The following is a 20371-nucleotide window of genomic DNA, read 5'->3' on the forward strand; positions in this document are numbered from 1 at the left end:
CGCAATAAATTAGCGATCATCTAGCTAATAGTATTAGTAGGGCAAATAATATGTAAGTAATTTGTATTCCTTGTTGCCTGATTATTAGCTCTAGTGGCTCGAAACACGCCGCTAGTAAAATGACATCATGAGCTTCATAATCCTTAACGTTTGTCTATCGTGTTTTAGGAGCGTATATAGGGAACCAACTCGCCAGCTCACTAGATGAGTGTGGAAAACTACCTAAAAGCCACATTTGGACGACACGTGCACCGGAGCTGTGGTTATCATTAATTAAGTGCGTTGTTACCTTCCGTATATGTATCAGTTCCTTGCCTCGCAATCTACACACATATTGTGCAAACCCACGTACATTGCATGGCAAAGGTAATTCATACTAATATTGTTCCTAGCCACTTTCTGTCTAATTCTGTTCGCATATGGAGTGTCGCTGAAATGATTGTCTGCATGCGCCCTAGACTCTATAAAGTAGTTGAATCATTTGAGTACCAAAGTCATAACACTGTCACGGTAAGTGGTGTCTGCAGTCAGCAGACACAGCACTCCGCCTTCCGCGGTGAAAGACAATCGCTTTAAACCTATGACCTACAAAAATGGCGTAAAAATCTGAAATTCACATATGGCATTGATTTGTATAGCGTCTCTAACCATCTTAAAAATCTGCTCTTAATTTTACTGAAGGCCGGAGTTAGGTTCTTTATTGAAACAGGCGATTTCGCACCCGGAAATGTTTTCTACTCGAGCACACCAGGCACACTACATTGCGTAGCGTTAAGTGGCAACAGTATGGTTACCGACAATGACAGGCGCACTATGGCGTGCTGCTGGCAGGAGCATACCATCTCGCTAGCTGTCAAATCGCACTGTACTTTTATCCTCGTGGTTTCTATGTTTGTGAGGTGAAGATGGCACTACTTTGATGTAACAGCTACAGATATTCTAGACTAAATGAGCAACCTCCAGAGAACTAGTGTGGTGAAGGCCTGGGAAATAACTGCAGTAAAAATAAAACGGCCTTTACCCATTGTGTTGAAGGTAACTTATGATGTTCTTGCATTAGTTGACGAAGTTTTGGGTTTAGGCAACTAAACCCAACCAACTCGAGGACGCAGAAATACGTAAAAACTTACAGATTACAATTTGACGAGAAAATCATCTCTAATACAATACTATTTTAACGGTGTTCCCGTAAGTACCTATAATGCACAAGTAATAAAAAGGATTAAGAGTTATCCAACGCAGAAAACTGACAGAAACGAGAAGAGCCAAACGACGCAGTAATAGAGAGAGATGAGACAGAGTTGACAATATCAAAGTGATTATTTTGACATTAAAATGGAGATGTTTGGGAGTTGAGAAATGCAGCTCTTAGTGGAATACGAGCTGAGGTCCTTTATAATGCTGGTACTGTCCACAATAAGTAACCGTAGCCGGTTGGAGAACATGTTTCCCACATAAGCAACATGATCATTTACCCTGTGCCCTCCCTCATACATTAGATGCCGTTCTTTGGGCTCTTGGTAGGTCCTCTAAAATGGTTTGTTTTCATTACTGATTCTGTGAGACCTTGTGTAAAAATTCGGCACTAGGGGCGCATCTAGCGCCCCTCTCATGTTGGCGCGTTGCTTGGGTCTCACAATCTTTTTGAGCGACCGGTGTGCTCTACTTTAAGTCTGCATATTTTGCTTTTTTAGTAATTCAGTTGTTCAGCGAAAACAGAAAATCAGTACGAAAATCTCGGGACTGTCCTGCGTAAGGGAGTCGAAGTTTGCCCCTCCTCAACCCGCGCGAAACTACCTCTGTTCCCAACGGTAACCGTCAGTAAGTCTCAAGAATATTTATATAGCGCATGTGAAACTTATATCTGGAGAATAAAGCAGAATGTTGATCCAAACATAAGATTTGCTTACTAGGCAAGTTCGTGGTGGAAATGAACTAATATTCCAAACAAATACGGAAACACGATCTGGACACACTCACTTTTTATCGCAAAAAGGGTTTCATGACGTTCACACTACGCACTGTCGCTCCGCGGGGCATTGAGGGTTTTATCCGATTTCAATGACTGGTGCTTAAGGAGCTATTTGGGCAGCATCCGTTTTCACTGACTGGTGCTTAAGGGGCAATTATGGCAGCATTGTAAATCTTGTAGCTATAACACAAATACGTACAGAATGAATATATTTGTTCCTTTCCAGCAACAAACTATTTTGAGATCCTAACAGAGAAGTCCTTGGAGCAAATATCAGTTCAAAGTTTAATTTGATGCAACGAAAAGTATATACAACGAAAAAATTGATGATCTGGAAGGTCATTCTAACGATCTGTTGTAGTAAATACGTCGATGGAAGCCGTACAGACAGGTCTCCAAGGCATCGTTGGCTCTTGGCTGTTGAGGCCGGCAGAACCACAGAGTAGTTCAGCGAGATACCGCTAGAGAGCAGCAGCAACAAGGCATAGATCGAACGCCTTTTTAACTCACTGTACGACAAAGGAATACTCAAGCTCGGATCAGTTAATGATAGTAACTATTCACAGCTGTCTGGACGAAGAAAAATAATTACAATGTAGAAGCAACAAGAAACGTTAGCATTACATCTCTGCAATCTACTAAACGTAGCGAATTAATACCTTACCGTACTGTAGTGCTGTGCGTGACGTATTATCTCAACTGCCTAGTCCTCCTCCTCCTCCTCCTCCAAGAATTCATTTACAAACCTTTAAGTAGCTGAAAATGTGGCTTTGTAATTGTAATTTAAACTTACCCTCCACCAGTAACAATTTTGGTGTAAGTAACTTTACTCTTATAATTGTATGACTATGATGGGCTGTGGTAACACTTTTAACAGTACTAGAAACTCACCGACCAAAGTAAATTAAGGGGAGCAAAATGTACTAATTTTAAGTTTCATTACTATATGACTCCCCATTTTCCCTTCTCAGGCATCATCAATGAGTTACTGACCTCCTCTTGAATTTCAGTATTTTCTACTTAGTTTCTTGCATCAGTTTCTATTAGTTTCTTGCATTATGTTTAATATATGTTGTTGTGTTGTCAGACAACACACACATCATGAACTATAAATGCAAAGTTCCACCTACCTCATCACAAGCAGCACAGCGCGGCTTGAGCTGCTCAGCGTAATGCCTCTCACAGTAGAGCAGATCATCATGGGCACAGTAAGTCAAGTCAACCAACAACTCCTTGCAAGTTGTACAAGTGAAGCAAGCTGGGTGCCACAAAGTGCGATCACCAAATTTAGGTGCCACAACACCCAAATCCTGTGGTGCCAATGTCTTCAAACATTGTGGGCACTCCTAGGAGATAAAACTTTTGATTAGAGGTTGTAAAAAATTTAAAAGACATATTCAACACATTGACAGCATTTAAAATGTATGATCTTATAACCAGAAATACAATTCTGTTACTACATTATATTAGTGGAAATAATAACTGAGTAATTCTCCTGCAACAAAATATAAATATTCCAGAAATGATCATGAATTTCTTCCAATCCATTATGGATACAACAACAAATATTGCAAGTAAATGCTAAAATTTTTGATAGGAAGAGAACAAGCACTTGCCAGATACCAAAATAAGAGCAAAATGAGCACAATACACACATAAATTTAAAAACAATGTTGAATCTAATGCTTTTACAAATATAATATTGAGGAGATTAAAAAGCACAGATGTACAACACACAATGAGAAGTAAGAAATGTCTAATATCCTATATCTGATATTGAGAGTAATCCTCATAATATACACCTACACTATAACAATGGAAAATCCAGGCTATTATAATGACAATATTATAAAAAGGATAGATTGCTACTCACCATATGGTGGACACACACACACACACACAAGATCACTGTCTGTCTCTAGCAGCTGAGACTAAATTGCATACTGCAGGACAGCATAAAGTGTGTGGTAGTGAGTACTTGTTGTTGTTGTTGTTGTTGTTGTTGTTGACGATCATGATAATGACGACAATGATGATGACGGCAACATGAGGGAGTGAATAACCTGCTCTACATGAGTAGCAACTGGGGGTCTGCTGAACTTAGGTCCTTATCTAATGGATGGATGAATCACTGCCACTACTCTATGAGACATTGTAGAAAGATTTGGACTCTGTCCTAGACATTGGCACAAAGTGTGGTGATGAGAAAGTTATGTCACCACCTTTCCTCTCTCTGCTCCTGAAATACTAGTGATATAAATTTCTTCTGCCACCAGGCACCATCACACAAGTGTACCATAGAGAGCTTCACAAAGGTGGTAGACAAAATACAAGATGTCAGTGTGACAACGGTGTATTTTACAACAGCATCCGTGTGTAAGATAATCTTGTCATATCAAATTTCAGCAAAACTAATTTTTTTGATGAGCTCTACCTTTTTCATCATCAACAGTCTTTTATAAAAGGTGATCTCACTAGCAGTGGCTGCAGTAAGTTGCTCCTGACAATGATGATGGTGACTGAAATCATTAGAACATTCAGTTTTGACTTGACTTTGACCCAATAAAAAGACCAAAAATATTTTATACATGTTTGAAACTGTGTTTCAGTGCAATTCCCATTATTGTTAATAGTATATTCTGTCATGAATGTTGTTAATATGAAAACGATTGAGTTAAAAAAATTGCAACAAGTAAACCACAGAAAAAAAGGCACATATAACAGTCACTCCCGAAAATCAATCATAGGATTATGTGAACTGCTCCCTCCTATGCAGCTGAATCAACAACAGAAGGGATAATTCTGATAGGTGGTGGAGGAGTGAAAATGCTCAGAAAATAGAGCAGAGAAAGGAGAGTATAAGATCTTAAATGAAAGGCACTTGGAACTAGCAAGCAAATAACCTTCCTGGAAGATTAAATCTGCCAGGAAGTTTCAGAGCAGCATACACTCCACTGCAGAGTGGAATGAAATAAGACATTAACAAAATGTGCCATAATAGTAAGGATCTGTTGAATGCTTCTCTCTCCCTCCTACTGCTTGCCCCGCTGAACTGATTTGCAGCTTGAATATGGAGCATATCACCTTTATCTTTCTGCCATCAGATTTACCACATTTCACACAAAACATCCACTGATAGCTAGTCTTGCCACAATCTTGTTTCAAGATACTAAGCATGTAATGATGTGCAGTCATGTCACCTTAGCTGTTCAGTTATTTCTAATCTGAAAGGAGGAATCACAGTTTAAGCTGCCAGTCACTTTGAAAAGGGAAACCATTCCAGCTAATCTTATTGGTTGGTTTGTTGATGTGGGGGAGGGGACCAAACAGAAAGGTCATTGATCCCATCAGATAAGTGGAGGATGGGGAAGGAAGTTGGCCATGCCCTTTCAAAGGAACCATCCTGGTATTTGCCTGCAGCGATTTATAGAAATCACAGAAAACCTAAATTAGTATGGCTGATGTGGGTTTGAACCAGTGTACTTCTGAATGGTAACTTCATTTAGGAAACCCACAATACAAGAATGGTTTGAGAAACAGAATTGGAAGGACAGAAAAACAGAAAGGATGTTAAGGCGAATAGAATGGTTAAAATTATATTCAATAACATCTTACGATAAATTAGTATTCCGTTTATGATTATCATCATTGTTACAGCTGAGAGTGGGCCCAGGTCTGAAAGGAGTTAAATGAGAGAGAGAATTGTGACTGAAGAAATTAATATAATTTAATGTCAAATAAGTGCCAATTCATAACAGCTTGCAGCAGATAAATTTGTTAGCTACTAAACTCTGATTCTGTGGTCATGGATGCAGGCACAGTCATATTACTGGCCCTACACGTAATATTCTGGATCATATGGCATAAGTTGGAAAACTATTGATGAGTCCACACTTACATGCACAGTGTTTCATTGTCCATCAATATTCTTAGTGTACTATTTGCAACATTTGGTCAAACAATAAAATAAAACTGAATATCCCAAAAACAGTTGCTTTCATTTTCAGCTGCTTGTGCTATTACACAGTACATGTACTAGCAAAAGTGGTTAAAATGTGAAGATCCTTAGAAAATCATCAAAATTATTTAACTGTCAACCCTGCATCATCATCTTTCAAACCTATCTCACAAAAAAATCTATGAATGTAGTCAAATTTTCCTAAAAACAGTGTGATACAAATAGTACTAGAAAGAGAGAGAGAGAACTAACTCCATGGAAAAAAATTGTAAGCAGATTCTATTGCACCACATAATTCATTTCACATGATACTGGCCAGTTATGGTAATCTTAATTTACAGAACATTTAATGTGTTATTATTTGAATGATTTTGCATTATATATATTTTAGATATTACATGATGAACTACAAAAGTTCATCTGAAAAAAGCTGTTCTGTTGATTTTACACATGAACCACAAGGCTGATGATGTTCTGCTTATGATTATACATCACTTCCATTTGATTGGATGTTAGTTATATTTATTAAACTGAACAAAATCTAAATGTGTCATGGCTCACTTTTTGAATGTGCAAAACATGAAATTAGGTACTGTACATCTAATTGCTTAGATAAACAAAGTGGCATGCTTACAGGAATCTTATTCCAATTCACTATAAGGCTTTGTCACAATACAAGCATGCTGGTAGCAAATCTTAAGCCTCTCTGCAGGCATGATCTAACTGCAGAGATTTTTGTTCTGTTTTGGCTCTCATATCATTGCTTATTGGACAATGTGAAAAATTTGCAAGTTGAATTCAACAGTTCCAGGCATTTACTTTTTACTGAAATACACGGCTTCAGCTGCCAGAGACTGCAGTCATGTGTGCACGAGTTGCATATGTGTGTTTGTGTGGGGGGTCTATTTTTGACAAAGGCCTCATTGGCCAAAAGCTTATTTGTGACAGTCTTTTTGTTGTGCCTATCTGTGACTCAGCATCTCTGCCATATGATGAGTGGCAGTTTTCCTTTTCTTAATATTATTACATTCCATCCTGGATTTTCCACTGTTTGATTAAATCAACTTTGGAGCCACAAATTTGGAGATTATCGAGATCAAGGATTGTGATGTATTACAAACGTACAAAAGCCTATTGGTGTCCACAGCTTAGACAATTGCATGTCCTGTGGCAAATTTCCACAATATTTCATGATGACATGAAGCAAGTCAGTTAACAAACTATTCAACATTCATACATGGCCGTACTGTCTAAGAAGAGCAAGGCTTGGCTGTAAGCTTGTCATTTATATATGAATATATATAACGGACTTATTGGACCTTTTCTGTTTGAAGAAACTGTGAACAGTGCACATTAGTTGAGTGTGCTCTGCAAAACTTTGTTCCACAGCTTCCTACTACTGCATTGCCCTTAAACACAGAGAGGTTCATGTGATATGGATGAACGCCCCGCATATTGCAAACACGGTATTGGATTTCTTACACAATTGCTTTGATATGCGGGTTACTTCACTCAGATTTTCGGGTCTTTTCAGTGACAGAGAATTTTAATCCTCCAATTGTCCAGACCTCAACCAATGTGACTCCTTTCTTTGGAGGGTCCATGAACCACAGACCTTGCCATTCATGGGGTAGCTTGTGTGCCTCATCTACACAGATAGCAGTACCTTAGGTGCAACTACATCAGAGGGCTATCTGTTGAGAGGCCAGAAGAGGGGCAGCAGCCTTTACAGTAGCTGCAGGGGCAACAGTCTGGATGATTGACTGATCTGGCCTTGGAACATCAACCAAAACAGCCTTGCTATCCTGGTACTGCAAGTAGCTGAAAGCAAGGGGAAAATACAGTCATAAGTTTTCCTGAGGGTAACCAGTTCTACTGTATGGTCAGATGACGATGGCACACTCTTGGGTAAAATGCTCTGGAGGTAAAATAGTCCCCCATTTGGTTTTCCAGGCAAGAATTACTCAGGATGTCGTTATCTCCTGATTATGACATCCTCCTAAGTAGTGGTGTTCTATGGATTGTAGAGTGGAATGTCAGATCCCTTAATCAGGCAGACAAGTTAGAACATTTCAAAAGGGAAATGGATAGGGTGAAGTTTGATATAGTGGGAACGAATGAAGTTCAGTGTCATCATGAACAGGACTTCTGGTCAGGTGAATACAGGGTTAAAGATACAAAATCAAATAGGAGAAATGCGGGAGTCGGTTTAATAATGAATAAGAAAATCGGAATGTAGGTAAGCTACTATGAACAGCATAGTAACTGCATTATCGTAGGCAAAATAGATACGAAGCCCACCCCCACAACAGCAATACAAGTTTGTGCACCAACTAGCTCTGTGTATGACAAAGAAATTGTAGAAATGTATGATGAGATAAAATAAATTATTCGAACAGTTAAGGGAGATGGAAATTTAATTGTGATTGGGGACTGGAATTTGACAGCAGGAAAAGGAAGAGAAGAAAAAAAACTGAAGGTGAATATGAACTGGGGGGAAAAGGAATAAAAGAGGAAGCTGGCTGGTAGAATTTTGCATAAACAATAATTTAATCATTGCTAACACTTAATTTGAGAATCATGAAAGATGGCTGTAAATGTGGTAGAGACATGAAGATAAGGCAAGATTTCAGACTGATTATGTAGTGATAAGACAGAGATTTCAGAACCAGATTTTAAATTGTAAGACATTCCCAGGGGCAGATATGGAGTCTGACCACAATTTATTGGTTACAAACCATAGACTAAAAAATGAAGAAATTGGAAAAAAGGTATAACATTAAGGAAATGGGGCCTGGGCAAGTAGAAAAATCCAGAGGTTGTTGGGAGTTTAAGAGTGAGCATTGGGGAAAAATTTGTTGGAAATGAATGGGTAGCTTTAAGAAATGAAATAGTGAAGGTAGCAGAGAATCAAATAAGTAAAAAAACAAAACCTAGTAGAAATCCTTGGATAATACAAGACATATAGAATTTAACTGAAGAAAAAAGAAAATAGAAAAATGCAGCAAATGAAGCATGTAAAAGTGAATACAAATTCCTAAAAAATGAGACTGGTAAGAAGTACAAAATGGCCCAGCAGGAATGGCTAGAGAACAAATGTAAGAATTTAGAAGCATACAACACTAGGATTAAAGATAGGTACTGCCTACAGGAAGATTAAAGAAGCCTTTGGAAAAATAGAAGCAGCTGCACGAATATAAAGATCTCAGATGGAAAACCAATCCTAAGCAAAGAAAGGAAAACTGAAAGGTGGAAGGAGTATGTAAAGGGTCTGTACAAGGGAGATCAACATAAAGGCAATATTGTAGAAATGAAAGAGGAGGCAGATGAAGATGAGATGGGAAATGTAATACTGCGAGAAGAATTTGATACAGCAGTGAAAGACTTAAGTTGAAACAAAGCCCTGGGAGTAGACAACATTCTGTCAAACGTAGTGGTATCCTTGGTAGAGCCAGAAATGACCAAACTCTTCCATCTGGTGTGCAAGATATATGAGACAGGAAAAACACCTTCAGACTTCAAGAAGAATATAATAATTATAGTTCCAAAGAAAGCAGTCACTGACGGGTGTGAAAATTACGAAACTATCAACTTAATAAGTCATGGTTGCACAATACTAACATGAATTATTTGCAGAAGAATGGAAAAAACTGATAGAAGCTGACCTCAGGAAAAATCAGTTTAGAATCCAGACAAATGTGGGTACACATGAGGCAGTACACAACCTACAACTAATCTTAAGAGATAGGTTGAGGACAGTCAAACCAACATTTACAGCTTTTTTAGACTTACAGAAAGTTTCTGACAATGTTGACTGAAATATTCTCACTGAAATTCTGAGGGTAGCTGGGGTAAAACACAGGGTGCGACAGGCTATTTACAACTTGTATACAAACCAGACAGCAGCTGTAGGAGACGAGGGCATGAAAAGGAGGCAGTGGTTGAGAAGGACGTGACACCTGGTTGCAGCATATCCCTGATGTCATTCAACCTGTACATTGAGCAAGCAGTACTGGAAAGAAAAGAAGTACTTGGAGAAGGAATTAAAATTCAGGGAGAGAAAAAAAACTTTGAAGTTTGCCAATAACACTAATTCTGTCAGAGGCAGAAAAGGACTTGGGAGAGAAGTTGAACAGAATGGACAGTGTCATGTAAGGAGGCAATAAGATGAACATCAACAGAAGAAAAACAAGAATAATGGAATGTAGCTGAATTAAATCAAGTGATGCTGAGAGAATTAGAGTAGGAAACAATACTTAAAGCAGTAGATGCATTTTGCTATTTGGGCAGTTTGATGATAGACAAAGTGGAGAGGATATAAAATGTAAACTGGCTATGGCAAGAAAAGCTTATCTGAAGAAGAGAAATTTGTAAAGACTGAATACAGATTTAAGTGTTAGGAGGTCTTTACTGAACGTGTTTATGCGGAATGTAGCCATGTATGGAAGTGAAATATGGATAATAAACAATTTAAACAAGAAGAGAATAGAAGCTTTTGAAATGTGGTACTACAGAAGAATGCTGAAGATTAGACAAGTAGAGCATATAACAAATGAGAAAGTACTACATATAATTGGGAAGAAAAGAAATTTGTGACACAACCTGACTAGGAGGAAGTTTCAGTTGATAGGGCACATTCTGAGACATCAAGGGATCACCAATTTAGCACTGTAGGGAAGCGTGGGGGGGGGGGGGGGGGGGGGGTAAAAATCATTGAGGAAGAACAAGATACGAACACAGTGAGCAGATTCAGAAGATGTTAAGTTGCAGTAGTTATTCAGAGATGAAGAGGCTTGCACAGTATAGAGTATCATGGAAAGCTGCATCAAACCAGCCTTCGGACTGAAGACCACAACAACAACAACTAAAGGAAAAAAATTTCCCGAAATGTCCACATGATTTAATGGTGCTCAGACACTTTATTCTCCAAGTTTGCAGTGAATTCACAGAAGACATGTGCCACAAGATTATTGCTAAGATTAGTTAGGAAGTTATGAATAAAAATGTTGGACATACTGAGCATGTGCTGAGTTAGAACAATTCTCAACAGTGTTTTCTGTGGTTGCTGTTTTTATGTCCTAATACTTATTATTGTGCAGTACCTCATCTCTTTCCTTTGTAGCTTCACATGAGTTTTCCTTTGGAAGTTGCAGGACTAACACTCCTGGAAGAAAGGATATTGTGGAGATAGCCACAGCCTGAGAAATTCTTCCAAAATGAATTTTCCACTCTCAAATGGAGTGCGCACTGATATGAATTTTCTTGGCAGATTAAAACTGTGTGACAGAATGGGACTTGAACCCGGGACCTTTACCTTTTGCAGGCAAGTGCTCTACCAGCTGAGTTGCCAAAACACAACCTCTCCTCACAGCTTTTCTTCCATCAGCACCTCTTCTCCTCCCGCATCCGGCCATCCTGATTTAGGTTTTCCGTGATTTCCCTAAATCGCTCCAGGCAAATGCCAGGATGGTTCCTTTCAAAAGGCACGGCCGACTTCCCCATCCTTCCCTAATCTGATGAGACTGATGACGTCGCTGTCTGGTCTCCTTCGCCAAAGCGACCCAACCCTCCTCCCTTCCAGGAGTGCTAATAATGCAAGTTTTGCTGGGGAACTTGTGTGAAGTCTAGAAGGCAGGAGATGACATATTGGCAAAAGTAAAGTCGTGAGGATGAGTTGTGAGTCATGCTTGGATAGCTCAGTTGGTAGAACATCTGCCTATGAAAGGCAAAGGTCCTGGGTTTGAATCCCAGTCCAGCACAAATTTTTAATCTGACAGGAAGTTTCACATCAGAAATCTTCCAGCAAAATAGTGCACTGACACAGAGATGGAAGATTGAGCACTTACTCTTTTTAAGCAGAACAGTATAGAAAAATCAGTCATGATTTCATAGAAAAAACATTTGTACAATTTCTCTAATGTGGTTCAGAGAAACACGAAAATTTTAAATTTAAGATGGTTGAACAGGAATTTGAGCTCTACTTCTGAATTTGATAACACTGTCTAAGCCACTATGCAACATTAGTCACTGTACCAACAATGAGTAGTAGCACAGGAATTCAATATAACTGAAACGTAATTTTCACTTAGTACTAGTATAATTAATTCACACTGTCTCAAATGTGTATAAATGGAAGCTGGTTGATGGGAAGAGGAAAACAATATCTACCATTGAGTGTATGACTATTAGTATGCAACAATTGCATTCAAACTGTTTACCTATTCAAAGCATAACATCATGAAGAAGAATGAAATAGAATGAGGATTATAAGAAGCAAGAATGACAGGTGGAAGATGTATAGGACAAAGACTAACACATCTGGAAATATTACGATTTACAACATGCTGCTGCATCTTAAACTTGTGAGTATAGCTTACGTGCCTGGGGGTAGAGGAATATAGGTAGGGTTTCAAGTATGTGCTGCTAGAATGGTAGTAACATGGTTCACTCAATCTGTATAAGGAACTATCATAATCTCTTAAATTGCTTTCTGTTCCAGACAAGAAAGCATAGGATCTATGCATTGAAGTACTGGTACAGAAGTTGATTAACATAAGCTCACTGGACAAAATATTAGTGACCACACCAAAAGAGCATACCTGTCACTGGAGCACTGTATATAGTGTCGAATTAGTACCACACAGTCATGTGACCAGCAGCACTGATGTGAAGTGGTGTGTATGTGCCACTCTTTTCTTTGGAATCAGCACAACAAGATGGTTTGACATGGAGAATCTGTTGTGTTTGGACATGACAATGGCCACTACGTAAATTAAGTTGCATGTTTTGTTGGCATATCAGCACGAACTGCCCAGTGTGCCACCTACAAGGAATGGTGTACTACTTGCATCTGCATAACAGGACATGAGAACAGTGATCATAAAAACATAATAACTGAGAGAGACCAGAGATGAATGCCATGCCTAGTCAATGACAAGCAATTTAAACCCAACAGGAATTACTGCTGTCAGTGAATTTAACTCTATTTAAACCAGTTTCCAAGTGGAAATTGCAAAGGAAACTGTATGCAATGGATGCTTGCAGACAGATACCTCCTGAAAGGTCACTGCTCACAGTGCCAAACAAAGATGCACATCTTCAATGGGTGAAACAACACAGAAACTGGGCAGTAGCTGGAGGCATATATTGTGGTGCACTGAGTTGTGATTTTGCTTCTCTCCAAATTTTGTAAGATGTCAAGTGTACCAACATACCAATGAGGCAAGTAATCTGCTGTGTATGGGTGGTGGTGTCTGGGGCAGATGTGAATTCTATGATGTTTTGGGGGTGTCGTTTATACTATGGTTGGGCCCACACATTCTAGTTGATCTGAAAATGAACAAGGACATTTATTTCAGCATTCCCAGTGACCATGTGCTGCCATTTCTCCTCAGTTCACATCATGAATATGCTGTGGACACTCCCAGGATGCCAACAGCTGCGTGCACTGGGCTGCACACATGCATTCCTGGTTTAAGAAATACTCAGACACCTTATTTCACTTTTACTGGCCTGCTAAATCATCTGATCTTTACCCTACGGAAAACATCTCTGACTAACTGGAACAGAGGGTAAAATGTAGCAAGCAACATCCCAACAGTTCGGAAGCTCTTAGTGATGTAATCACCAATGAGTGGCTCCAGGTTGATATGGTAAACCTGAAGAAACTCGTGGACACGATTCCTCATTAAATTGAGGCCATTATTGGGGTTGTGTTACACAGTATTAGTGAGATTTATCCTGAAATGACAAATCTTTTGTCCATTGTGCTTATGTAGTGTATTCAGTTGTAATAGTTGAGACAGATCATGTATTTGGGGGAATAAACATGATAAGACTATAGATGTTTTTGCACACAATGAATGATAAACAGACAGCTTTTCCCCTCCACTGATCTGGAGGCCAGTAATGGTTAGGCTAAAAATATTATACATCAGACTGGGGCTTGAACTTCCAATCCAACACACAGTTTTAATCTGCCAGGAAGTTTCATAATGGGACATCCTCCACATCTGCATCTAGACACATAATCCACAAGCTATCATACTGTGCATGGGGGTATCTTGTACCACTACTCATCATTCCCTTTCCTATCCCACATTCAAATGGAGTGAAGGGAAAACAACATCTGTCTACATGCTTCTGTGTGAGCCCTGATTTTTCTTATCTTGTCATACTCACTGTCCTCATGCAAGATACATACTGGTTGCAGTAGAACCATCATGCAACCATCCTCAAATTCTGGTTCTCCAAATTTTCTCAATAGTGTTAAAAAAGCCTTATCTTTCCTTCTAGGATTCCCATTTGACTTCACAAAGCATCTCTGTAATACTCAAATGTTGATCAAATGGACTGGTAAAAAATCTAGCAGCACACCTCTGAATTGTTTTTATGTCTTCCTTTAATCTGACATAGAGAGATCCAAAATACTCTAACAGTACTCAAGAACAGGTCACACTAGAGTTTTTACATGGTCTCTCAGCTTGTGGTAGCATTCTCACTTCCTGAACGCAGGGTCCTGGGTTTGATTCCCAAAGGGGTCAGGGATTTTCACCTGCCTCAAGATGACTGGGTGTTGTTGTGTCATCTTCATCATCATCATCATTCATCCCTATTATTATCGGAGGAAGGCAATGGCAAACCACCTCCACTACTTGCCTAGTATGGTGGTGCAGATCTCCCGCCTCATCCCCTATGCTCTGTCAAGGAGTATGGGACTTCATCTTACCTATCCTCTATATGTAAGTTACACTTTCCCAGAATTACCCCAATAAATGGAGGTCAAACATTTGCCTTCCCTAATACTGCTAGATATGGACAAAAATAATACAAATGTCTTCTGAATTTCTTCTATGAGCGTCACTTTACATAGCAGCACAGGACGTTAGTATCTTGTATGCCTTGGACCTAACAGTCAACTTCAGATGAGAAGAACATTCCCCACAATACTCTAAGTCTTAATGACAGTTCAGCTGCTTGTACATTACACTTGTATGCTTTATTTCAAAGTATCTGTTTGTGCTCTAAATTTTCTCTGAAACTGATGTTCTGCTATGAGCCACAAATATCATTATTAAGGTTGCATACATGATGGAAAAAATTAAGATCAGTCCATAGTACAGGCCACTGAACTGGATAAAAATTGCCAGATGATCACAGGTTGGACTTCTACTGTTTTTTTGGTGTGGCCATGAAACAGTTACCAGTCAATATGGTACATGTGGAAATGTTCACATTGGCCTCAGGTATCCCCTCTATGCTGAAGAGTGTGACTATGAATTAAATAATTGCTCAAATTAATTGCTTAAGCTGAACAACAAAGAAGGCAAACCTTAGATTCATAACAAAAGTTGATCAGACAATATTTTTTACTGATGATTACGGTAACTCCCACAAGATGCAACTCACAACTACATGTGTGCTACAGTGCCACAATCAGTGTGGTTTACTTGGATAAGTACTGCACTGCTTGAAACGCCTGGTTTCCTCCAGTGACTGGGCATATATCTGGAAAATTTTGCTCAATTCAGTGATCCTTAACAGGAGGTGACAGTGTCACAGATACCTTAGTGTAATGTTCATTCACTGTTTTGTCAACAAAAATCAATAAAAGAAAAAAATCTATTGATCAGTGACGGTTATTTCTAATTGAGAAACATTTTGGAATAGTATGTTCATTTGCTTATGAGCAGAGTTACTGAACTCCAGCTTGTTATCTATGTGAGCACCGCTAAGGTTTTATGCATGTGATGTTGTTTATATGTGGTTGTTCCTATATGATTCTGAAACTGAAATCGTGATAAGTTTCCTGCAGCTGCTCAACATGGGTTTCTGTAATTTAGGGGTTATTGTCAGTGTTGTGAGCTGTTTATTTTCCTGTTCTGCTACTATCTTTAGTATGTATGGCAAGAATAGGACTATGTATTTGAGCAGAAAGTTAATACAAACTTCACTGTTAGTGTATCCACCCCCACCCCTCACCCCCCACCCCCCACCCCCTCACCTGCCCCCAAAAAATGTAATATATTTGTCCATTCATAAAATGCAGGCCACCTGAATGTGAGGACTGAGTAGAAAGCTGGATATGACTGACTTATTCCCCCTTCCTAACCTGGAACACTCAATCAACTTCTTGGCAAATGCTAACATTTACTTACTCTTTTTCCTATTATCTTTTCACTTCCTTGGAGTATTTTTTTTATTGCTGTCCAGAGGTCTGCGTCATTCTCACCGGACTGTTTTTTTTCTGTTATTAGCTTTGGTGATGGAGCATATCATTCTGAGTGACCTCACAGAACATGCATCAATAAAAATCAAGTGAAGTATCTCCAGAATAAAACTGCAATCAAATAATTCCCACTGACTTTTCTTTTGTCATGTTCTCCTGTGTCAACCTGGACTTGCAGGCTAGATGAGATAACTTCATTTCTGAAGAGTTCTATTTACTGCAGTCCTTGGTTCTTTTCTCTTTTACACGATCAAGAAATCTTTGGGTCTGGAATCTATCTTTTGTGTCATATGTAGCATTCCCTCATCTTTGCTGCACTTTAGTGATCCTGATATGCCATAATATCTTAAAAAAGGACACAGTTACTGTATCATGACGAAAGTGAAGATCCCAGTTTGATAACCATTCCTTTCCATAAGAATATCAGTTTAATAAAATATGAACTCAATCAGTCAAATGCACATATTACATTCAAATAGCTTACGGGAAAGCTGCCAGGTGACATCGTCAACAACCACTGATATTTCGACAAGTGCACACCCACACTGTAAATTTCCAGGAAAAACTGCAGCAGACATACATTTTGCCTTGAAAATGACAGGGTACCCACCTGCTGAAATATCAGCAGTTTTCAATTATGTCAATCAGCTCCATTTCTGCAAATTATTTGAACTCTGTGTATGCTGGGAGTAACTCAAGTCACATACACATATTAAAATTTCAAAACTATTGAATGGATTCTGTCAATATACTACCGTATTTGTTAGCAGATACTGACTACTCCCCTCCATTGACACGATACATTATTGTGGTGCAGTGCCACATGATTGTCGAGGTAACTGGTTCAAACCCAGATGGAGAAAAAAAAATCATCTGCAGTATTTGGCTGAAGAGGAGGAGAAGTGGCAACATAAGGTTCTCCATCAAAAAAATTCACATCAATGTCCTCAGACAAATTCCAGACATGAACTCCAAATGTCTCCACATTGTTTTACAAAGAGAATGCACAGTTATGCTGTTGATAGTGATACGTCCGCCAGACAGGCACATTACAATTGGCAGCTCCCATGAGACAAATAGGATATTCGCCAACACCAATTTCACCCCCCCCCCCCCTCTCTTTTCTTATCAGCACCACTATCACCATGACCATCACCACATCACCATTGTCATCAACAACACAAATATGACACTACATTATACACACAGTAACACATTCATGTACATAAACAATTGCATTCAAGATGTATGAAATAGAAAGGCTTACACAAAAGTAAGAAACCAACGCATACAACAGATGTGATAGTTGTATGCATTCTTCTGCAAAATTATGCATCTAGCCTCAAGTTGTGGTGGGCTCATTGGTGCCAACTGACCACCATGTTATTCTATTCAAGTGGTGTCTTTGGGAGCCAGTGGTGGGCATCATTGGGAGCGGTATGCAGAGGCATGGGGTCATGGCACCTCTCCCGATGACTGTCAGTTTTCATGACCTGCAGCTGCTACTACTCGGCCAACTAGCTCCTCAACTGGTATAATGAGACTGAGTGGACCCATTACAATCCTCCAAACAAGGAAAAATCCTTGGCATTACCAGGAATCAAACCCAGGCCTTCCACATGGCAGTAAGCTATGCTGACCACTCAACTACACAGACCACTTAAATTTGGACACTATATAACTAAAACTACTAAACTGTTTTAATTTTGATCCCATCTCCTGTTAACATTCTGAATGAAAACCACACAATTTGATGGAAGGAGACAAACATCTACAGTGAAATTTTTCACTCTGCAGCTGAGTGTGCACTGATATGAAGCTTCCTGGCAGATTAAAACTGTGTGCCACACTGAGACTAGAACTAGGGACCCTTTGCATTTCACAGGCAAGTGCTCAACTGACTTAGCTACCTAAGCACAGTACTCAACCCATCCTCACAGATTTACTTCTGCCAGTAAATTGCCTACCACCTTCCAAACTTTACAGAAGCTCACCAGCAAAACTTGCAAGACTAGCATTCCTGGAAGAAAGGGTATTGTCGAGACATGGCTTGGCCAGAGCCTGGGGGATGTTTCCATTCTTCTAGGAGTGTCAGTTGTGCAAGATTCACAGGAGAGATTCTGTGAAGTTGGAAAGGTAGAAGATAGGTACTGGTGGAAGTAAAGCTGTTAGGATGGGTCACGAGTTGTGCTTGGGTGGCTCAGTCAGTAGAGCACATGGCAATGAGAGGCAAAAGATCCCAAGTTCGAGTCTCAGTCCAACACACAGTTTTAATCTGCCAGGAAGCTTCAGACAAACATCTAGAATGGAGGAATCAGTCTCAACCTCATCACAGCTACTTCAAAATGGCTCAAGATTCAGGGTCCCCATCAACCCATGCGGTGGAAAAATTCCTCTAATGATAAAAAAATCAACAATACAAGTATGTAGAATGGAACAGAAACCACTACACTAAAAACAGTATTAATGTATCCACAAGACACATTACAATTGTCACAAAACTACACAGGCAACATATCACATGAAAGCTCAACAGTACTAACTTTATGTGAATTATGATTTAGGATGTTAAAAGATCTGATTGTTGATGATAATTTCTACCCCTGAATAGAATGACAAATAAGCTGAATTTAGACTGATGCAGTTAGAGATTAGTGGACTACAAAGCAAAGAGGAAAATTACTTCTTTTCAGGTGATTAAGTGCAGTAATATAAGCATCATCACACATTGTAGCAGTTTTTGGCATTCTGAGTAAAGAAGTGAGCTATGTGTTGGAATTATTCATTGATGTTAGATGTCTTGGGAATCTGTGAAGTTCAATGGCAGGTAAAACAGGACTTCTGATCCGGTGAATACAAGGTTACAAATACAAAATCAAATAGTGGTAATGCAGGAGTAGGTTTAATAATGAATAAGAAAATAAGAATGTGGGTAAGCTATTATGAAAAGTACAGTCAACACATTATTGTAGCCGAGTTACACACAAAGCCCACACTCAACAAAGAAGTACAAGTTTACAAGGTCTGTTAAAAAAATTCTGGAACATTCATAATTTTGTGCCAATGGTGTGTTGGAGGGAAAAGTGGTTGTCACCACTCAACACCCCTATATTTAAAGTGTAACTGCTGGAAGTCTCATTGTTTTATGTCTGTTAGTTATTGTTTGATGTTATATTGAGTAGACTGTTTTGTCACACAGTCTGCGAATTTCGAGAAGACAGAGTTAGAGAAGCAATGCGTCTGCATTACATTTTGTGTAAAACTTGGCAGAAAGCCTATAGTGATGAGTACCTCAGCCATAGTGTTACAAATGGTTCACACAGTTAAAAAATGGCCAGATGGAAGTTAAAAATGACCCTTGTTCATGACATACTTTGTAGTCTACTGACGATGCTTGTGGCAGGAATGTCAATGAAATTGTGGATGCTAGTTGAAGACTAACTCCCCAAGAGATTGCAGAAGAATGTTACATTTCAGTTGGATTGTGCCATGAAATACTGACACAGCATCTTGGAATGCAACTTGTTGCCACTAAGTTCGTCCCATGGCTCATGAGTCAAGACCAGAAAGACCTTCGCCTCACAATCTGTGAAGAGTTTTCCGATCACGCAAATGAGAACAAGATGTTCTTTAAGAGAACCATAATTGGTGATGAGACATGGGTCAGGTCTATGGTTATGATGTTGAGACAAAGGTTCAATCTTCACAATAGGTTGGGAACGATTCTCCAAGACAAAAAAAAAAATCTTGTCAGATTAGGTCAAATGTCAAAGTTATGTTGATAGTTTTCTTTGACTTTGAAGGAGTAGTTCATCATGAATTCGTGTCACAGTGACAAACTGATTATTGATGAAGTATTGGGATGTGTTGTGATGCCAGTGAAAAATGTGAGAAGGAAATGGCCTGAAATGTAGTGAGGCAACTCATGACATTTGCATCATGATAATGCACCCACATGTTCATCCCTGTTGGCGTATGACTATTGCACAGAAAATGAAATCACTGTGCTGCCTCATCCTCCATACTCTCAAGACCTGGCCCCTACAGACTTTTTTTTTTTCAAAGTTGAAACACACACTGAAGGGATGAATATTTGCAACAATATATGACATATAAGAAAATTCACAGATGGTGCTTTGTGCAATTCAGAAAGAGGCATACCAAGACTGCTTCCGGAAGTGGAAATGGCTCTGAGAACAGTGCATCAATTGTG

The 20371-nt window shown here is 39.2% G+C and overlaps 1 protein-coding gene across 1 annotated transcript in view; it reads right to left on the reverse strand.

The window, feature by feature from the left end:
* The window catches only part of LOC126285424 (uncharacterized), a 1121207-nt gene that overhangs the window by 332012 nt on the left and 768824 nt on the right, over positions 1–20371 (reverse strand). Inside the window, exon 5 of the mRNA XM_049984792.1 lies at positions 3103–3318. Coding sequence (XP_049840749.1) covers positions 3103–3318 — 216 coding nt within the window. The remainder of the gene's footprint in view (positions 1–3102; positions 3319–20371) is intronic.

Source organism: Schistocerca gregaria, chromosome 8, assembly GCF_023897955.1.
Source record: "Schistocerca gregaria isolate iqSchGreg1 chromosome 8, iqSchGreg1.2, whole genome shotgun sequence".
Taxonomy (NCBI): Eukaryota; Metazoa; Arthropoda; class Insecta; order Orthoptera; family Acrididae; genus Schistocerca; species Schistocerca gregaria.